At 35.9% G+C, this 17,569-nt stretch overlaps 2 protein-coding genes across 2 annotated transcripts; both read right to left on the minus strand.

Moving 5' to 3' along the window:
• Positions 1-7,489: 7,489 nt before the first annotated feature.
• LOC141686351 (putative F-box protein At2g02030) lies at positions 7,490-8,743 on the minus strand. Its single transcript, XM_074491392.1, has one exon. It carries the CDS (start codon positions 8,741-8,743, stop codon positions 7,490-7,492), a length of 1,254 nt encoding a protein of 417 aa, XP_074347493.1.
• A 6,587-nt stretch (positions 8,744-15,330) lies between these two features.
• Positions 15,331-15,960, minus strand: LOC141686366 (secreted RxLR effector protein 161-like). The gene has a single exon (XM_074491407.1). The coding sequence runs from the start codon at positions 15,958-15,960 to the stop codon at positions 15,331-15,333; it is 630 nt and encodes a 209-aa protein (XP_074347508.1).
• Positions 15,961-17,569: the final 1,609 nt, after the last annotated feature.

A 17,569-nucleotide genomic window follows, 5' to 3' on the forward strand; every position in this document is an offset into this window, starting at 1 on the left:
CTATATGGGAGAAAATGCAGATCACCAGTGCATTGGGATGAAGTTAGAGAACGCAAGATTTTGGGTCCAGAATTAATTCGGCAGATGAAAGAAAAGATTGAACTTATTCGAAAACTAATCGAGGCAGCATAAAGCAGGCAAATCAAATATGCAGACCAAGCAAGGAAGGATATGGACTATCAGGAAGGAGAACACGTATTGCTCAAAATATCGCCATGGAAAGGATTGACCAGATTTGGCAATAAAGGGAAATTGAAGCCACGATATGTTGGACCATTTGAAATTTTGAAGAAAATTGGGAAGGTTGCGTACGAGTTAGCTTTACCACCCCATATGCAGCACATTCACAACGTATTTCATGTATCTATGCTTAAGAAGTACAATCCTGATACAAGGCATGTAATAGAGTATGAACCAGTAGAACTTCAGGCAGATTTGTCGTATGTAGAGCAGCCGATAAGGATTCTAGATCGGCAAGAGAGGTTATTAAGAAATAAGTCTGTGTCATTAGTGAGAGTCTTGTGGAGAAACCCAGTGGTTGAAGAATCAACCTGGGAGCTCGAGAGTGAAATGTTAGAAAAGTATCCTCAGTTATTTGCATAGTATGATTCTGAGGACAGAATCCTGTTAAGGGGGGGAGAATGTAACGACCGAGAAATTACGCTTGTATTATATTATAATAATGATAAATTATGTGTATTATTATGTGATAAAATGTGTTAAGTCATTAAACCCTAACTGCTATGTGTTACGTGTTGGCTGTTTTGATTCAAACGTGTTTTGGATATTTATCGAACGTTTTATCGTCCGTTATATATTTTATATCAAAACCTGTACAGCTAAAAACTATGTTTTAAAAGCCCATATTTCAAGCAAAATCATTGGCCCTATTTTATTAAAAATGCCCTATACCATATCGCTATTCTGAACCCCTATACGTTATACAAATTGACCTTTTTTCGCGAAAAACGACTTTTCCGGACCCCTTCGGGTACCAAAAACCCCACAAAAATTACATTTTTATTTTTATATGATCATGAAATTATCATATATCATTTTCTTTGTATTTTTGTAATATTCACAATTTTTGGGAATTTTTAGCATTTATTTAGTATTTATTGGATATTTAAAAATTCAATATTAATACCCAAAAATTATAAAAATTGGGGCCAAATATTTTTTATTAGGAGTGTAATTAGACCCTTAATTTTACTTAGGGGTATTATTTTCATAAATATAAATACCTGAATTACTATTAAATTTTTCAGTTAATTATAATTAAAAATCAGAAAATAAAAAGAAAATTCAGATAAAGGAATTAGGGTTCTTGAGTGTTCTTGCGGATCAAAGCCGATTTGATCGTGATTCCGGTGACAGAAATTGAAGTGTGAGTAACCGATTTGAAGCCCAAAGCCTGTTCTATCAGATTATCACGTCAAAATCATCAACCGAGGTATTAATTTGTGTTTCGTAATTTTCGGATTAATTTCTTGAATTCGGGTTTCATTTTTGGTTGTTTGTTTGATGATTCTGTTGGTATAGATGTATAGATCATCGTTTTGTGAGTCGATTGGCACCGGTTTCGTCGAGGTTGGTTCCGGGTTTGTGCTCGCCGGAAAACACCGTCAACGGCGGCTGTTCTTGGTTTCCTGGGTTGGTGGTCGACGAGAACGAAGGGGAAAGGAAGGGGGACGACGTGTGATTGCTGTGGAACAAGAACGGGGAAGAATCGAACTCAAAGCACGACGTTTGGCCGTGTTTTTTGTCTCGCCGGAAAATCCCCGCCGGGCCAGAATCTGGGCAGCGGCCGGTCTGTTCTTCCCGACCCGATTGGGTTGGGGACGACCCGGTTTGCAACCCGGAAACGACCCGGGTTCGATCCTAAAAACCCAAACCCTGTTCTGTTTTTGTGTTTTTAGTTAATTAATTATTTAGTTATATTTTAATATCATAAAATTAGTTTTGAATAATTCTAAAAATTAATTAAAAATTAGTTTTGAATTCTGAAAATTAGTATTATTAATTTTTAAATTATTTTATTAAATTATAAATTCGAATTTAATTATTTAATTAATTATTTATCTAATTATTTATTAATTATCTAATTAATTAATAATTGGGGAATTAATTAATAATTAGGTAATTAATTAATAAATAAGAATTAGAAATAATTAAGTGATATGATTAATAATCTAATAATTAGTTAATAATGCGAATAGTGATTCACTAATTAGAATTCGAGCGATAGTTATTCGAATAATATTGCGGTAATTATTTATATCATATAATTAAATATCGGTAACTAATTGATTAACGAATCGTATGAGTTTCAATAATAATATAATAGTTCGATAATTATACGAGAATCGCGAGTAGCTCGTAGTTATACGAGTGATTAATCGTTAAGTTGGTTTATAATTCGAGTAATTCGTAGTTATTCGATAAATAGCGTATCAGTTAATTAGATCGATTGATTATTTGTAAATAATCGATCTGATCGAATAAGTAATAATAATTTGTAATAAATAGTAATAATTCCTAATAATTAGGGATTAATTATTTTAAAATACAATAATTATTAATTAATTATTTAAAAATGTAATTAAGGATTGTTTAATTATAATTATTTATTTATAATTAATTATTAATTAATTAAATCTTGTTTAATTCATAATAATTCAACCATTAGTTCGATTTGAGCGGAACGAAGACCCCTAGACTCAGAAAAATGAGACGAATCCAATAAAAATAGTTGTAAGTTATAATTTCTTCCGAAAGAGAGTGGTTTGGTGATAACTAATAGTTCATAGGTCCAAATAGGGGTATAATTGAGTCGAATAAATCCCGAAAAATTATAATAAAATCAGATAGGGCTAGTTAATGCAGGTATGAGTCTAGAATCGATTCTAAAAATAATTATAAGTCTAAAAATTGATTATATGCTTTATGTGCTATGTACTTTACGTGATTATGTGAACCTATGTGCTATATAAATATATGTGTATATATGCGAGTCAGATAGAAATGCATGGGTAGACTGATAAGGTTGCGTGATATCAATTCAAGATACACGTATATAGTAAGTTATCTAAACGACTATCTTTCCATGATTGGTTCAGTGTTAGCAAGGCAGAGCAAGCTAGGGACAGAAGGCGGTGAGTTGAACCAGGTTAAGTACGCGCAAGGCAAGTTTTTCCCCTATTCTAAATTCAGAATAGTGAATTATATTTCCTTTTATCATATCAGTTACCTTTGATAATCATTGTTCATATACACTGTTACCCATTTATTAATGCCTGTTTCAATTTCATTTTGATTCTTGATTTCTCCCAATTTATTGAATTCCCTATTCATATTTCAATCCTTTTTACCCTTGTTACATATACTCTGGTATATCCTGGTGTTGGGATATATCAAAAGCATTTCGATTGTTCCGGATGCTATACCTTGGACTTGATAGTTACTATACGGGCTGGGTTTTACCCAGACCATTATTTAATAGGCCATAGTTGTCTGAGTACTCTTTATGTTGGTTGGGTCTATGCAGTTGGGTATAGATCCGCACTATATCCTGACTGATTAGCGGGTTATAGTGCATATGTTGGTTCTTGTTTCCAGTCTTGTTCATTTGGTACTCGCCAGCATTGGCAAATTACTATCCTATACAGATTCAGATGGTTGTTCCAACCAGCAGCTTATTGGTTCACTTATTTCTCTCTCTTTATACTATATATATTGTTGCAGGCTTGTTGAGCAATTTTGGCTCATCCTCTTTTATTGTTATTCCTATTGTTTTACAGTTAAGGTAGAGAATGAAACCCATCAGGACCCGCATAGTCAAGAAGCGAGTCAAGCAGCGGGACCCTCTTATACCAAGAATGTTCCTTCCCATTCCCGAAGAGAGCTTTGAATTGCCTGATCAGGTGTAACAGGATAAGTAGTAATGTTGGGTTGAATAAAAGTCTTGTGTAGTTTGAATAAAAGTTGTGTGGTGAGATTGTAGATAGAATAAAGTTTTGTAACAAAGAGAGTTCTTGAGACAGGTTTTATTTATTTGGGTTGTAATAAAGTGTAGTATGTGGTTCTTGTTTTCAACTCAACCCTTAAAAGATCCTGAATAGTATTAGTTCGGGGTAATTATTATATTTATATTCCGCTTGTACAGGTTTAGTTGTAGTTGTTGTTAATAATGCCCCAAATCTATACCCCGGATTTGGAGGGTGTTATATCAGCACTTCGAATCCCTTTATGGGATGATTAATATGGTCGGCCTTGTCTAGGCTTGAGACTAACATGTCGTCAACATAGACCTTCACGGTCTTTCCAATTAGATGAGTGAATATCTTATTCACCAATCTTTGATAAGTGGCTCCTGCTTTAAGTCCAAAAGCCATAACAAGATAACAAAATATATCAAAGTCGATTATGAAAGATACCTTATGATTGTCGTCTTTGTTCATTTTAATATGATTGTAATCGGTGAAACCATCCATGAAGCTCAGCATCTCGTGCCAAGCAGTGGCATCGATCAGGGTGTCAATCCTTGATAGGGGTAGCTGTCCTTAAGACATGCATCATTCATATCAGTGAAGTCGATGCATATCCTCCACTTCCTATTGGCTTTCTTGACCATCACGGGGTTAGGAAACCACTCGGGGAATTGTACTTCCTCAATAAATCCAGCTTTCAAGAGCTTCTCGACCTCTTGTTTAATGGCTCACATCCTATCAGGGGCATATGTTCTCTTCTTATGTTTAATAGCCTTTCGAGTTGGATAGTCGTTCAACTTGTAAATTATAAGGTTAGGGTCAATCCCAGGCATGTCAGATTCCATCCAAGCAAATACATCATTGTTCCCTTATAAGAAGAACTTAGTCAGCCGGCCATTCAAGGGCTTGTCCAAAGATGTTCCAATGTATGTGACATTATCCGGGTCTAAGGAGTCTAAGGAAATTTGGACCAATTCCTCAGCTCGATTCCCCTGACACTCTTCATTCTCGTGGACATCCATATCTTCTATGAGGAGGACATGTCCCCCAGTTCCATCGGGCCTAAGTGCTACAACATAGCATCCATGGTCCATTTTCTAATCTCCTCTTTCTTCCCCGACACCGTTTCTGATTGAGAACTTGAGCACCATGTGATAGGTTAATGGCACGATCTTGAACGAATGAATTCATGTCCTTCCAAGGATAACCTTATAAGTGGAGGCTACCTTCACAACCCGGAAAGTTTAACATTTGTGTGGCCTCTCTTGGCTCTTCTCCAATTGTCATGGAAAGTTTTATTGCTTTTTGACTTGGCACTCCACTCCGTCGAACCCGTAGATAGGTTCGTCAGAAGGCGTAAGTTGAGAGTCATTGTACCCCATCCTCAGAAACTTTTCGGGGAACAGAATATCCACGCAAGCTCCATTGTCTACTAGGACTCTCTTGACAGGATAATTCCCAATTAACGATGTGATAATCAGTGGATCATCATAAGGAAATTTCAAACTCTCGAGGTCGGGATCGCCGAATTCAAGTATCATCTCTATCTTAGAACGTTTTGGTGCGCCTTCGACTTTTATCATCACCTCTCTTGCATAGGCCTTTCGAGAATTCCTTGGTGTCCCAGTGGCTGTTGGCCCTCCCGAGATCATGTTGATTACTGAAACTTAGGGCTATGGGTTACAATCTCGGTCATTACCTCTTTTATCGTCATCTCCTCGATCATTATCTCTTTTCTGGCATCCAATCTCTTCACCCATGGTGAATCGCCCAAATTTTCATCTTCGGATTGAATACTCGATCTCATCCTTGAGTTGTCTGCAAGCATCAGTGTCATGACCAACATCTCCGTGGAACCTACAATTTTGGCCCTTGTCTCTTTTCTCGGGGTCTCCCCTTAGTGGCTTTGGTCATCCGAACTTTTTATTCTTCTCAATTTTTAAAAGGTTTTGGCTCCTTGGAGCGTTCAACCTTGCGTACTCGGTGAATCTTGGTGGTTGCTTCTTCTTAGGAGCGGAGTCAGAGTTCTTTCCAGTTCGAAGATATTTTTCCTTGGCATCGTACTCTTGATCCCTCTTCCGCTTCTTGTTGCCATTGGGTTCCTTGTTTACCTCCGCATTCTTCATGTTTTTCTCTAACTTGATATACTTTTCAACCTTATCCTCGAGCTGCATCATGCTTTTCGAAGGGCACTTGGCTAGGGACATCTTGAAGAATTCATCCCCGGTTCCTTGCCGTAGGGCTATCATGGCCACTTTATCATCAAGATATGGGATCTTCGGGGTCTCCTTTGTGAAGCGATTCAGGTAGTCTCTAAGGGACTCCTTCACTCCTTGCACAACGCCCATGAGAGAAGTCAAGCTCTTCTCGTGCACTCTGCCGCTGATGAATTGTTTGATGAAGGCCTAGCTTAGATCCAATCGAGTTGATGGTAAAGGACTATACCATTTTTGATCCATACCCGAGAAGGTTTGAGGGAAGGCCCGACACTTGATAGCGTCTTTCATGGGCTGCAACAGCAGTGCACTGGAGAATGTCCTCACATGATTCGTCGGGTCGCCAGTAACATTATATGCCTTGATGATGGATATTTTGAACTTCCTTGAGATGCGGGAGTTTATAATCTCTTCAGTGAATGGAGGTTTAGGATTATCGGGATCTTCCAAGGAATTTAAATCATCCAGATCGGCTCTTGGGCTACCCTTTGCCTCGGTGTTGGACCTTCCAGGTCTATGACAGGAGAAAAATCCCTTAATCTTGCTGTTGGAGGGGGCCTTGGTTGCCGATGCATTAAAATAGGAACAAAAGTTAACAAAAACGTAAAAAAAAATCTAAAATAAAACTGCATTCAAATAAGAACAAAAGTTAACAAAAACATAAAATTAAATTGACTAAAATTAAGTAGTACAAAAAAATCATCGTAAATATCCAAATTCGTTGTAGTGTAGGCACTAAATTTTAACAAAGATAATAATATTTTATTATCAATAAAGTAACACTACAGGAAATATTGGTTATATATAAACAACCGTTCACTGATTGATTTTAATTCACATTAACAATCCAATTTAACAAATCAATATAGCTGGACATAATTTTGAATATATATAACCAATTATATACCGATCTTTCCAATACCGACAAATCAATAAATGAATCAATTGGAAATATTACCAAAATATTACCCAATTTTGTGAATATAGTATTGTTTTTCTTTGATGTGCTATCTCCTCTTGTTTGGCTAAATCTTTCATAGTAATAATATATTAATTATTCAGTTTGAGTTCTCTAATATAGTTGTGTGTTACTGGAAATAACTCTGATCGGGTTACTTTTATTTCTTTGAAATAGCGGATATGAAATTAATCACAGAGAATCCCATTTCATGCACTTTCCAGCGCCGGCTGAAGTTGGTGTTTAGTGATGCTTCATCTTGTGATAACATGAGGAGATAATTGAACATGTATGAGAATAATAATTGCAATTTTTGCGGTACTTTCTTAATCATCATCTTCCTGATCAGAATCATTATCTTCAGAATCAGAATAATCATCTTCAGAATCAGACCAGCTGTAGACTGGTTCGGATCCTTGAACAGAAATCAGGCTCTCCGTGTACTTGAAAACTTGACGGTAATCAAAACGAGCTTCTAACTCTCTGGCCTCTTTCTTGTCAAAGTTATACGATAGTAAGGAACCATCTTTACTTACTAGTAAAAGATCACCATGGTTAAAGTAGCCAACAACAAACTGTATTGGCTGACCCAAATCAATCCTGAGCATCATAGTCCACGATGTCTTAACTTCACCACCACGAAGACATTCTTCATCATCTAATGTCCACAACTTAAACTTCTCATCATTGGAAGTAAAGACAGCAATTGAGTCGTTGAAGTCGGTGATGGTAGCTTCCACAGTCTCGCAATCAATATCAGGGAGCTCAAGCCGACAATACAACAGCTCCTTGTGGAGGTCGAAAGCAATCATACCTCTATATCCAGTGCACAACAAAAAACCGTGGAGGCATACATCGAAGAGGCATCCATTACTATATACATCAGTATTATAGTAAAAATCATCAATAGGATCCACCTCAATTTGCTTCCATGAATTCCTGTTTGCTGAATAGACTCCAAAATAGTCGACATCCCCGTACTGGTCACAAACAGCCCTAATAACCTTAAAATCTAAATTCATGCAATCAAAACCAAACCCTATAACCTCTCTACAAGTTTCATTGTGATCATTGTCCGCGGAGATGAGGTTGACGCGTTTAGTTGCAGGGTTCCAAAGGTATATATAAGTTCGGTACATACTACTTAAATGGATATCAAAACCATCACAATAGTCATCATAATCTTTGACTTCAACAGAAACCAAAAGACAAACGATGCCGCAATCAGAACCTATTAGAACAGCTTCATCACGCTCAAAATCGACCAGATATTCCTCCCCGTCAGACGAATAAGGAGATCCGAGATTTGTCACAAGCTGGCCAGAACCGAGGTGGAAAAGTGCATACGAGTGTCGATCTACTTCCTTTTCTCCGCAGAGCTGTACAACAAGAGTTTTATCATCTTTTGCATTAGTGTATGCGCGATCAATGAAAGATTTGACGAAAACAGAGCTTGAAATCACGGATAGCCAGGTTTTCGATACTGATTTGAGTCGAATCAAGGACTCCACCGGGAGCCGAGACAGAATCTCATAATACATAATATCGTCTGGGATACTAGTTTTTGCTAATTTCGCCATTAGGGTTTAAGATTTAATTAGGAACAGAAAGGCTTGGCTCCCAATGTTTTTAATATTTAAACGACCGGTAATTAATTTACATAGCTCAAATAAATATATTGCCGTGACTTTTTTTTTAATTACTTTAGCTTAAATACTTTTAAATTATAAGGAAAGAAAATGAAAGTCTTCAAGCTTTCATGTTTCTTTCAAGTTATGGAAAGTTTTATAAAGTACGTAAATTGCATTAGAGTAAATTAAGATAATATACTATTAACTTTTTCATTTGCCTTTTCTAATGGGATCTATTTGGAGGATTATAAATTTTATTATATAAATTAAATATTGTAGTAGATATAATAAATGTCGTTTTTACCTCTAAAGTAGTCGATTACATTCTAATGTGGAAATATTGAAATACATGAACTTTTTCTTCCGAAAAATCCAATAATCATTTAAAAATATATTTTACAAAAAAATTGTAAATAAATACTACATCCGTCTTCCTGGATTCTTTATATTGGGGGACGGACGATTGACACTCATTTTAAAGTTCCCGTAAAACTTGATCGCCTAAATAATTTTAAATATTTTTTTAGTTTAAATAAAATATAATATATAAATTTTTATACAGAAAAAGAAAATTCTAAAAATAAATTATAAAATTATACTTTATAATCCGGTGGGACGGAGGGAGTACAATATAATTAAATAATTTTATAATAATCACATACATGAAAATGTTAAGATTAATGAATTAAAATTCATAATTAAATTTCCCAACTTTTTTATGGAGAGAATAAAAACACTCCTTAAGAAAATAAATCAGATGATAACATCTCCAACAACATGTTTTAAGAAATATGGACTCTAGACATAAATTGAGCACCCATGTTTGCTTGTTTTAACATAAAAATGGATTAATCTAACCTCTGTTTGAACTTCATCCTGCAGGAATTTAAAATGTGGCAATAATAGGTCGTATCATTCTTCACAGACACAGAATCATGAAATTTCACATTCTTACCTTTCACGAAGTCAGCATTCTCATTCCTAATAAGCATACCCACAGTGAGGAATGAATCTCCGGTGGACAACGATGCATCCGTGTTAAGTTTAATATAGTTTTGCTCTTGTGGTTTCCAAATCGTGCTCCTTACTGCTGCTGATTTTTTTGGAATAATATTTAAGGCTGTTTTTCTATTCACGGTCGTCTGCTACTTCTTGATCTGCTTCCCACCAATATCCATATAGCTGATGTAATCACTTTACCCTCCCATATTTTTTTGTTTCTAGCAAACCAGACACAACATAGAACCATAGCAATCTTCGACACTGTTTCTGCCTCTCATGAGTAATTCTACCAAGAAGCCACCTTACATTAATATATGAAAAATCGCGATCAGGGGATATAATGCGGGGTCTTCCAAAAGTGGAACGGGAGTCCCATCTTTCTGAGGATAAAAAGCCGCAAATAGCCCCTTCAAGCGTAGTTGACTTCCATAGACTAGCTTCCATCGTTGACCTTTGTTACTGAACACTTCTCGGATTCTCTCTTTCTAGAATAGTGGCAAGATGAAACCAGCTCCTTATCGTATTTCAACCCATATCTGTCATAAAGTCAGGCGCCCATTCAATATTCTATATATTAAAACCCAGACTAGCCATTTGTCAGCATTTCGCGTATCAAATTTACAGTCAACAAATATAAGTAATAGATGTTCTATATCCCGCTCGCACATGCATAGAGCAAGTGTTATAATCTGAAGAACACTGGTATATATTTTGTATTGAACCAAATGATATAACTTAGATTGATTACAACCTTGACTAATTTCCAGCCTTTATATAGATAGGCTTTCATGAGAACATAAAGAGATATCAAAAACATTAAATCAGATACATGTATGACTCTTATATAATACATTGAACTTGACAGTACATTGTTAAAAGTTAAACTTGATTAGTCTGATGTATCCAGTATGTTATTAAGTTCATGCATGATTATTGATGTCTAGTTCAGTGAATTAGGAAGTCCAGGAGATAATCTTTATTACTTATTCATGTACCAAACTCACTGCTGGAACTATAAATTGACAGCTTACAATTAGTTGTAATAACAAGAAGAAGAAAAGTCTGTTATATACCAGTAGTCTCCAGTTTACATATTAGATAGTTTCTTCTGTTTGTTTGCCAACAGAGTGGTATCAGAGCTTGTGAAAAAATGAGTAACTCATTTCCTTTTGTTGTGCCTAAACTTACCAAGGAGAACTATGACCATTGGTGTCTTCGCATGAGAGCATTGTTGGGCTCACAGGATGTATGGGAGACTGTTGATAAAGGTTTTCAAGAACCAGAGAATGAAGCCACCTTGAATCAAAATCAAAAGAATGTGTTGCAGCAAATTCGGAAGAAAGATCAGCATGCTCTCTCCATCATTCACATGGGCTTAGATGAAGCCATGTTTGAGAAAGTTGCTGTAGCAACAAAGGCAAAAGAAGCCTGAGAAATATTGGAGAACAATTTCAAGGGAATCGATAAAGTAAAAAAGGTCCGTCTTCAAACTCCTACGCGTTGAATTTGAAGCATTACATATGAAGGAAACTGAATCACTCCAAGACTATTTTACAAGAGTATCCTCAGTGGTCAATCAAATGAAGCGTTACGGAGAAAAGATTGATGATGAACGTATTAATGATAAAATTCTCAGATCTCTAAACACTAAGCTACAGCTTGTCGGAGTCTCTATTGAAGAAGCAAATGATACGGAAGCCATGTCTGTCGATCAACTCATGGGATCTCTACAAGCATATGCAGAGAGATTAATAAAGAAGGAAGAACCTGATTCTCACGCTCTTCAAACTAATGTCTCGTATGGAGAAAATAACATGAAAGAGCAGGAACAATACCAAAGAAGAGTACGAAATCGTGGACGAGGAAGAGGCTGAGGTGGAAATTTTGGTCGAGGTCGTGGCCGATCTACCGAAAGCCAAACTTTTAATAATGAAAGAACATTCAACTACTCAAGAGGACGTGGGAATCAGGTTGCTAAAAGAGGTGGAGGCAGAAGGTATGACAAATCAAATATTCAATGTTATGCTTGCCAAAAATATGGTCATTATGCCAATGAATGTAGGAACTCAAATATTAAAAAGATGAGAAAGCTAATTATGTGGAAGCAAAGGAGGATGAAGAATTTCTTTTGTTAATGGCAACCAGAGAAGAAAAAGATAGAAAAGTATGGTATCTTGACACATGAGCAGCAAATCACATGAGTGGAAATAAGGAGCTGTTTTCAACTTTTAATGAAATGGTGACAGGAAATATTGTTTTTGGAGACGACACCAAAGCGCCAATCAGAGGAAAAGGTAATGTTCTTATTCGTTCCAGAACTTGAAATCATATTCTAATTTCTCAAGTTTATTATGTTCCTAATCTGAAGATAAATATATTGAGTTTGGGACAATTACTTAAGATGGGTTATGATATTCACATGAAAAACAATCATTTAACTTTGAAAAATGATTTGAATATGTTGATTGCAAAAGTTCCAATGATAAAAAATAGAATGTTTTTGCTTAATATTGAGGTTGATCATCCGAAATATTTGAAAACTTGTGTTGAAGACACTTCATGGATATGGCACTTGAGATTTGGCCATCTTAATTTTGAAAGCCTAAAGTTATCATCAAATATGGTGTATGGTCTGCCCAGAATCAATCATCCTAATCATATGTGTGAAGGATGTATTTTCGGCAAACAAGTAAGAAGAAGCTTCCCACAAAAGGCGACATTTCGAGCAACAAAGAAATTGGAACATGTTCATGCTGATATATGCGGACCGATCAGACCTTCATCATATGGTAAAGCAAATTATTTTTTGCTTTTTATTGATGATTTTTCTCGCAAGACATGGGTTTATTTTTTGCAGTCAAAAGATCAAGCTTTTGGAGCCTTCAAGGAATTCAAAGCTCTTGTAGAGAAAGAGAGTGGTTGTTACATCAAAACTTTAAGAACCGATCGAGGAGGAGAATTTACATCCACTGAATTCAATCAGTTTTGCAAAGATAATGGAATTCATCGTTTCCTTACAGTTTCACGAACACCGCAGCAAAACGGTGTTGTGGAGCGCAAGAACATAACCATTTTAAACATGGTACGTAGCATGCTTAAAAGCAAAAATATGCCAAAGGAGTTCTGGGCGGAGGCAGTATCATGTGCAGTATATTTGTCAAATCTATCAGCATCAAAAAGTGTTCAGGGTGTGACCCCCGAACAAGCTTGGAGTGGTAAAAAGCCTACTGTCTCGCACTTGCATGTCTTTGGAAGCATTGCCTATATACATGTTCCTGATGAAGATTAAAGCTCGAATCTTAAAGTGAAAAGTGTGTTTTCATTGGCTACAATCCAGGCACGAAAGGTTACAAGTTTTATAATCCCGTTACTGAAAAAATTATTATTAGTAGAGATGCTCAATTTGATGAAAAAATTTGCTGGAACTGGGATATCTCTCAAGAAGAAGAATTTGTGATTTTTCCTCTCCTCGAAGAAGATTCGGTTGTAATGGAAAATGTAGCTACACCGCCTCACTCACCTAATGCCTCTCGATCATCTAGTAATGATGAATCTTCTGAAGGACCAGTTCGTACAAAAAGACTTTTTGAGATTTATGCAGATTCAAGTGAGGTTGATAATCCAAGTTTCTATGTCGATCATAATCCAAGTTGTTTCTGTTTATTCCCTGAAACAGAACCACTGATTTTTGAAAGTGCGAAGATGAATAAAGATTGGAAGCATGCAATGGATGAGGAAATTAAATCAATCAAAATAAATGATACATGGGAGCTCGCTACACTTCCTAAAGGTCATAAGGCAATTAACACAAAGTGGGTGTATAAAGTGAAGAGGAATGCGCAAGGAGACGTAGAGAAAAATAAAGCTAGACTCGTCGCCAAGGGATATAGTCAGAAGCATGGAATTGATTATGTAGATGTATTTCCCCTGTTGCATGCTTGGAAACAATACGATTAATCATCTCTATGGCTGCCCAAAACATGTGGAATAGATTTTAAATGGATGTGAAGTCAACGTTTTTAAACGGCTATCTCGAAGAGGAAGTATACATCCAACAACCTGAATGATACATTATTAAAGGTCATGAAGACAAAGTTTTGAAGTTAAAGAAGGCGTTGTACGGGCTGAAGCAAGCGCCTCGTGCATGGTATAGCCGAATTGATAAGTATTTTTCAAGATCATGGTTTTATCAAGTGTCCAGATGAACATGCTCTTTATATTAAAAATAATGAGAATGGAGGTTTTCTGGTAGTATGTTTGTATGTAGATGATTTGATATTCACAGGAAATAATGTGCAGTTGATTGAAGAGTTTAAAAGAGCAATAACACTGGAGTTTGAAATGACAGACCTTGGTCTCATGTCATACTATTTAGGAATGGAAATACAACAAAAAGGAAATCAGATTTTTGTTCCCAGAAAGATTATGCAGAGAAACTTCTAAAAAATTTTAAGATGGATAATTGTCAGCCAACAAGTACTCCTATTTCTTGTGGAACTAAATTGTCAAACTTTGATGGTAGTACCAGAATCGATCTATCACTTTATCGAAGTCTCGTTGGAAGCCTCAGATATCTAACGTGCACTCGGCCTGATATTTTTTATGGAGTTGGTCTGATTAGTAGATATATGGAAACACCTACTATTACTCACATGAAAATGGAAAAAAGGATACTGCATTACGTCAAAAGTACTCTTGAATATGGTCTGAGTTACTCTCCATCTACACATTTTAAACTTTATGGCTATAGCGATAGCGATTGGGGAGGAGATGTTGATGATCGTAAGAGCACCACTGGGTTTATATTCTTCCTGGGAGACACTGCCTTCACCTGGTGCTCAAAGAAATAGCCTATAGTGACTCTCTCTACTTGTGGAGCTGAGTATGTTTCCGCTGCAACATCAGTTTATCACACAATATGGTTGAGAAGAATACTAAAGATGATTCACATTCCTCAAGAAGAAGCAACGCCAATATACGTTGATAATAAGTCTTTCATTGCTTTGGCGAAGAATCCCATTTTTCATGATCGCAGTAAACATATCGACACTAGATATCATTACATAAGAGAATGTGTTGAAAAGAAAGAAGTGGAGCTGACCTATGTCAAGACAAAAGATCAGATTGCGGATATTTTCACAAAGCCGCTGAAATTTGAAGATTTTGTTAGGCTGCGTGCTTGGATTGGAGTTACAAAAGGAGATCAAGTTTAAGAGGGGGTGTTAAAAGTTAAACTTGATTAGTCTGGTTCATGTATCTAGTATGTTATTAAGTTCATGCATGATTATTGATGTCTAGTTCAGTGAATTAGGAAGTCCAGGAGATAATCTTTATTACTTATTCATGTACCCAACTCACTGTTGGAACTATAAATTGACAGCCTACAATCAGTTGTAATAACAAGAAGAAGAAAAGTCTGTTATATACCAGTAGTCTCCAGTTTACATATTAGATAGTTTCTTCTGTTTGTTTGCCAACATACATGAATCTTAGAATACTGAAGAATCTTCTAGAATATCATAACATTCAATACGTTAATTTCCAACATTCTCCCCCTTAACGTATTGACGGATTCCAAGAGCTTCTCTTAACTTCTGAAATCTGTGCTTTGGCAATACTTTGGTGAATATGTCCGCTACTTGGTCTTCAGATGGACAAAACAAAAGCTTTATTTCATCATCTTCAACTGCATCCCGAATAAAATGATGTTTAAGTGTAATATGCCTGGTTCTATTATTGTTAATAGGATTTTCAGCCATATCAATTGCTGATTTGTTGTCACAATAAATCGGAGTTCCACCATGTTGTTTACAACCAAAGTCTGTGAATATTCTCCTAAGCCAGATTACTTGAGAAGTGGCTACTGCTGCTGATACATATTCAGCTTCAGCCGTAGATTGCGCAACAGTTTTTTGTTTCTTAGATTTCCATGAAAATATTCCTGATCCAAGTGAGAAACAATAGCCTGATGTACTTTTCAAATCATCTTTACATCCACCAAGATCACTATCAGTATAACCGATGAGTTTAACTTCCTTGTTTTTCTGATAACAAAGACCATATTCTAGTGTTCCTTGAATGTAACGAAGAATGTGCTTTGCAGCTCCAAGATGTAAGTGACTTGGATTTTGCATGAACCTTGAGAGCAGACTTGCAGCAAACATAAGATCTGGTCTTGTTGTACAAAGATACAATAACTTCCCGATGAGACTTCGATAATATGTAGAATCCACAAATTTCCACCATCTTCCTTGTGTAATTTCTCCCCCATAATCAGTGGTGTAGGAACTGGATTACATCCAAAAATTCCAAAAGTCCTTAATATTTTTTCAGCATAGTTCCTTTGGCAAATAAAAATATTCTCCTTATCTTGATAAATCTCCATGCCAAGAAAATGTCTTAGGAGACCCATGTCACTCATTTCATATTTTTTGGTCATATCATCTTTGAATGCTTCAACCATATTTTTAGAACTTCCGGTAAAAATTATATCATCAACATATAGCATAACAATTAATATATCGGTACCTTGGTGTTTGACAAGCAAAGTTGGTTCATTCCTGCTCCTTTCAAATCCAGATTTGATAAGAAAGCTATTTATTTCACTGTACCAAGCACGGGGTGCTTGTTTTAGACCGTACAATGCTTTCTTGAGCTTATATACGATATGTTCCTTTCCTTCAATGACAAACCCTTCTGGTTGATCAACATATACTTCTTCCTTTAAATTTCCATTAAGAAAAGCTGATTTTACGTCTAATTGAAACAGCTTTGTTAGGGCAGAAAACACGCGCTAATAATACACGCAAGTATACGCGTTCGCAAGTAATATAGAATACTTTCTAGTTCGTTTCCACATAGACTCATACTAATTATGTTCAATTAACATTCACTCACCAATGTATAATTACTTCTCAATGTCAAGACAATAACACTTAGATTTGATTAACTAATTATTAACTACAATTAACTACGAGAATTAAGCACTTAATTAACACTTGAATTAACAATATTAAACACACATGAGATCACAACTTCATTACTACTTTCTTCAATAATCATTATTATTATCCTTAGCATGTAATGGTGATGATATTAATCGAACAATATGAAACTGATAAAAGCCAACTTTCATTGTACTAATACCATTCTACCAAGCATCCACAATTAAAATAGAAGTTGAATATGCATCAATTATGTTGAGACCCTATATGTCTACAGAATTTGACAACATAACGATTTAAGCACAAGTTATTCCTTATGATTACACAGGGCAAGTAAAACGGTTAGAGTTACCCACTAATCATGCATACACATACATGAACCTATGCTAGCATGACAAGTTCTAAACCTCAAGATCCACTGTCGCTTCAAAAGAGATTAACACCCTATCTTATATGTTCGCGACGCACATAAAACGAATAAGCACAACCAATACTAGATATCATACAATCATCACACACTAAGGTATTAAACAACTAACTAAAGAATTTTATAGCAAATCCGTTACGACCCCATGATCACGATTAGCCCATGATTGAACTCATCGTTATCATGGGTTCATATGAAAACATGATAATAACACGCGAGAATAACTAAATAAACTACTTATATTAAACCAGAGTACGTCACAAGAGTAAATAGGTTCAAAGTGAAGAAAACTAGCATCCACTGTTACAACGAAATAAAGAATCACAAGAAAATATGCTTCCTCTTCGTTGCGATGTGCTAAAATGGTCTTCTACCTTATCTCCTCGCTCCTCGATTGATACT

The sequence above is a fragment of the Apium graveolens genome, chromosome 2, assembly GCF_009905375.1.
Source record: "Apium graveolens cultivar Ventura chromosome 2, ASM990537v1, whole genome shotgun sequence".
NCBI lineage: Eukaryota > Viridiplantae > Streptophyta > Magnoliopsida > Apiales > Apiaceae > Apium > Apium graveolens.

What these genes read in the sequence shown, in the direction of transcription:
- LOC141686351 (XM_074491392.1), bottom strand. Translation starts at nt 8,743, where the DNA reads ATGGCGAAATTAGCAAAAACTAGTATCCCAGACGATATTATGTATTAT.
- LOC141686366 (XM_074491407.1), bottom strand. Translation starts at nt 15,960, where the DNA reads ATGTTTGCTGCAAGTCTGCTCTCAAGGTTCATGCAAAATCCAAGTCAC.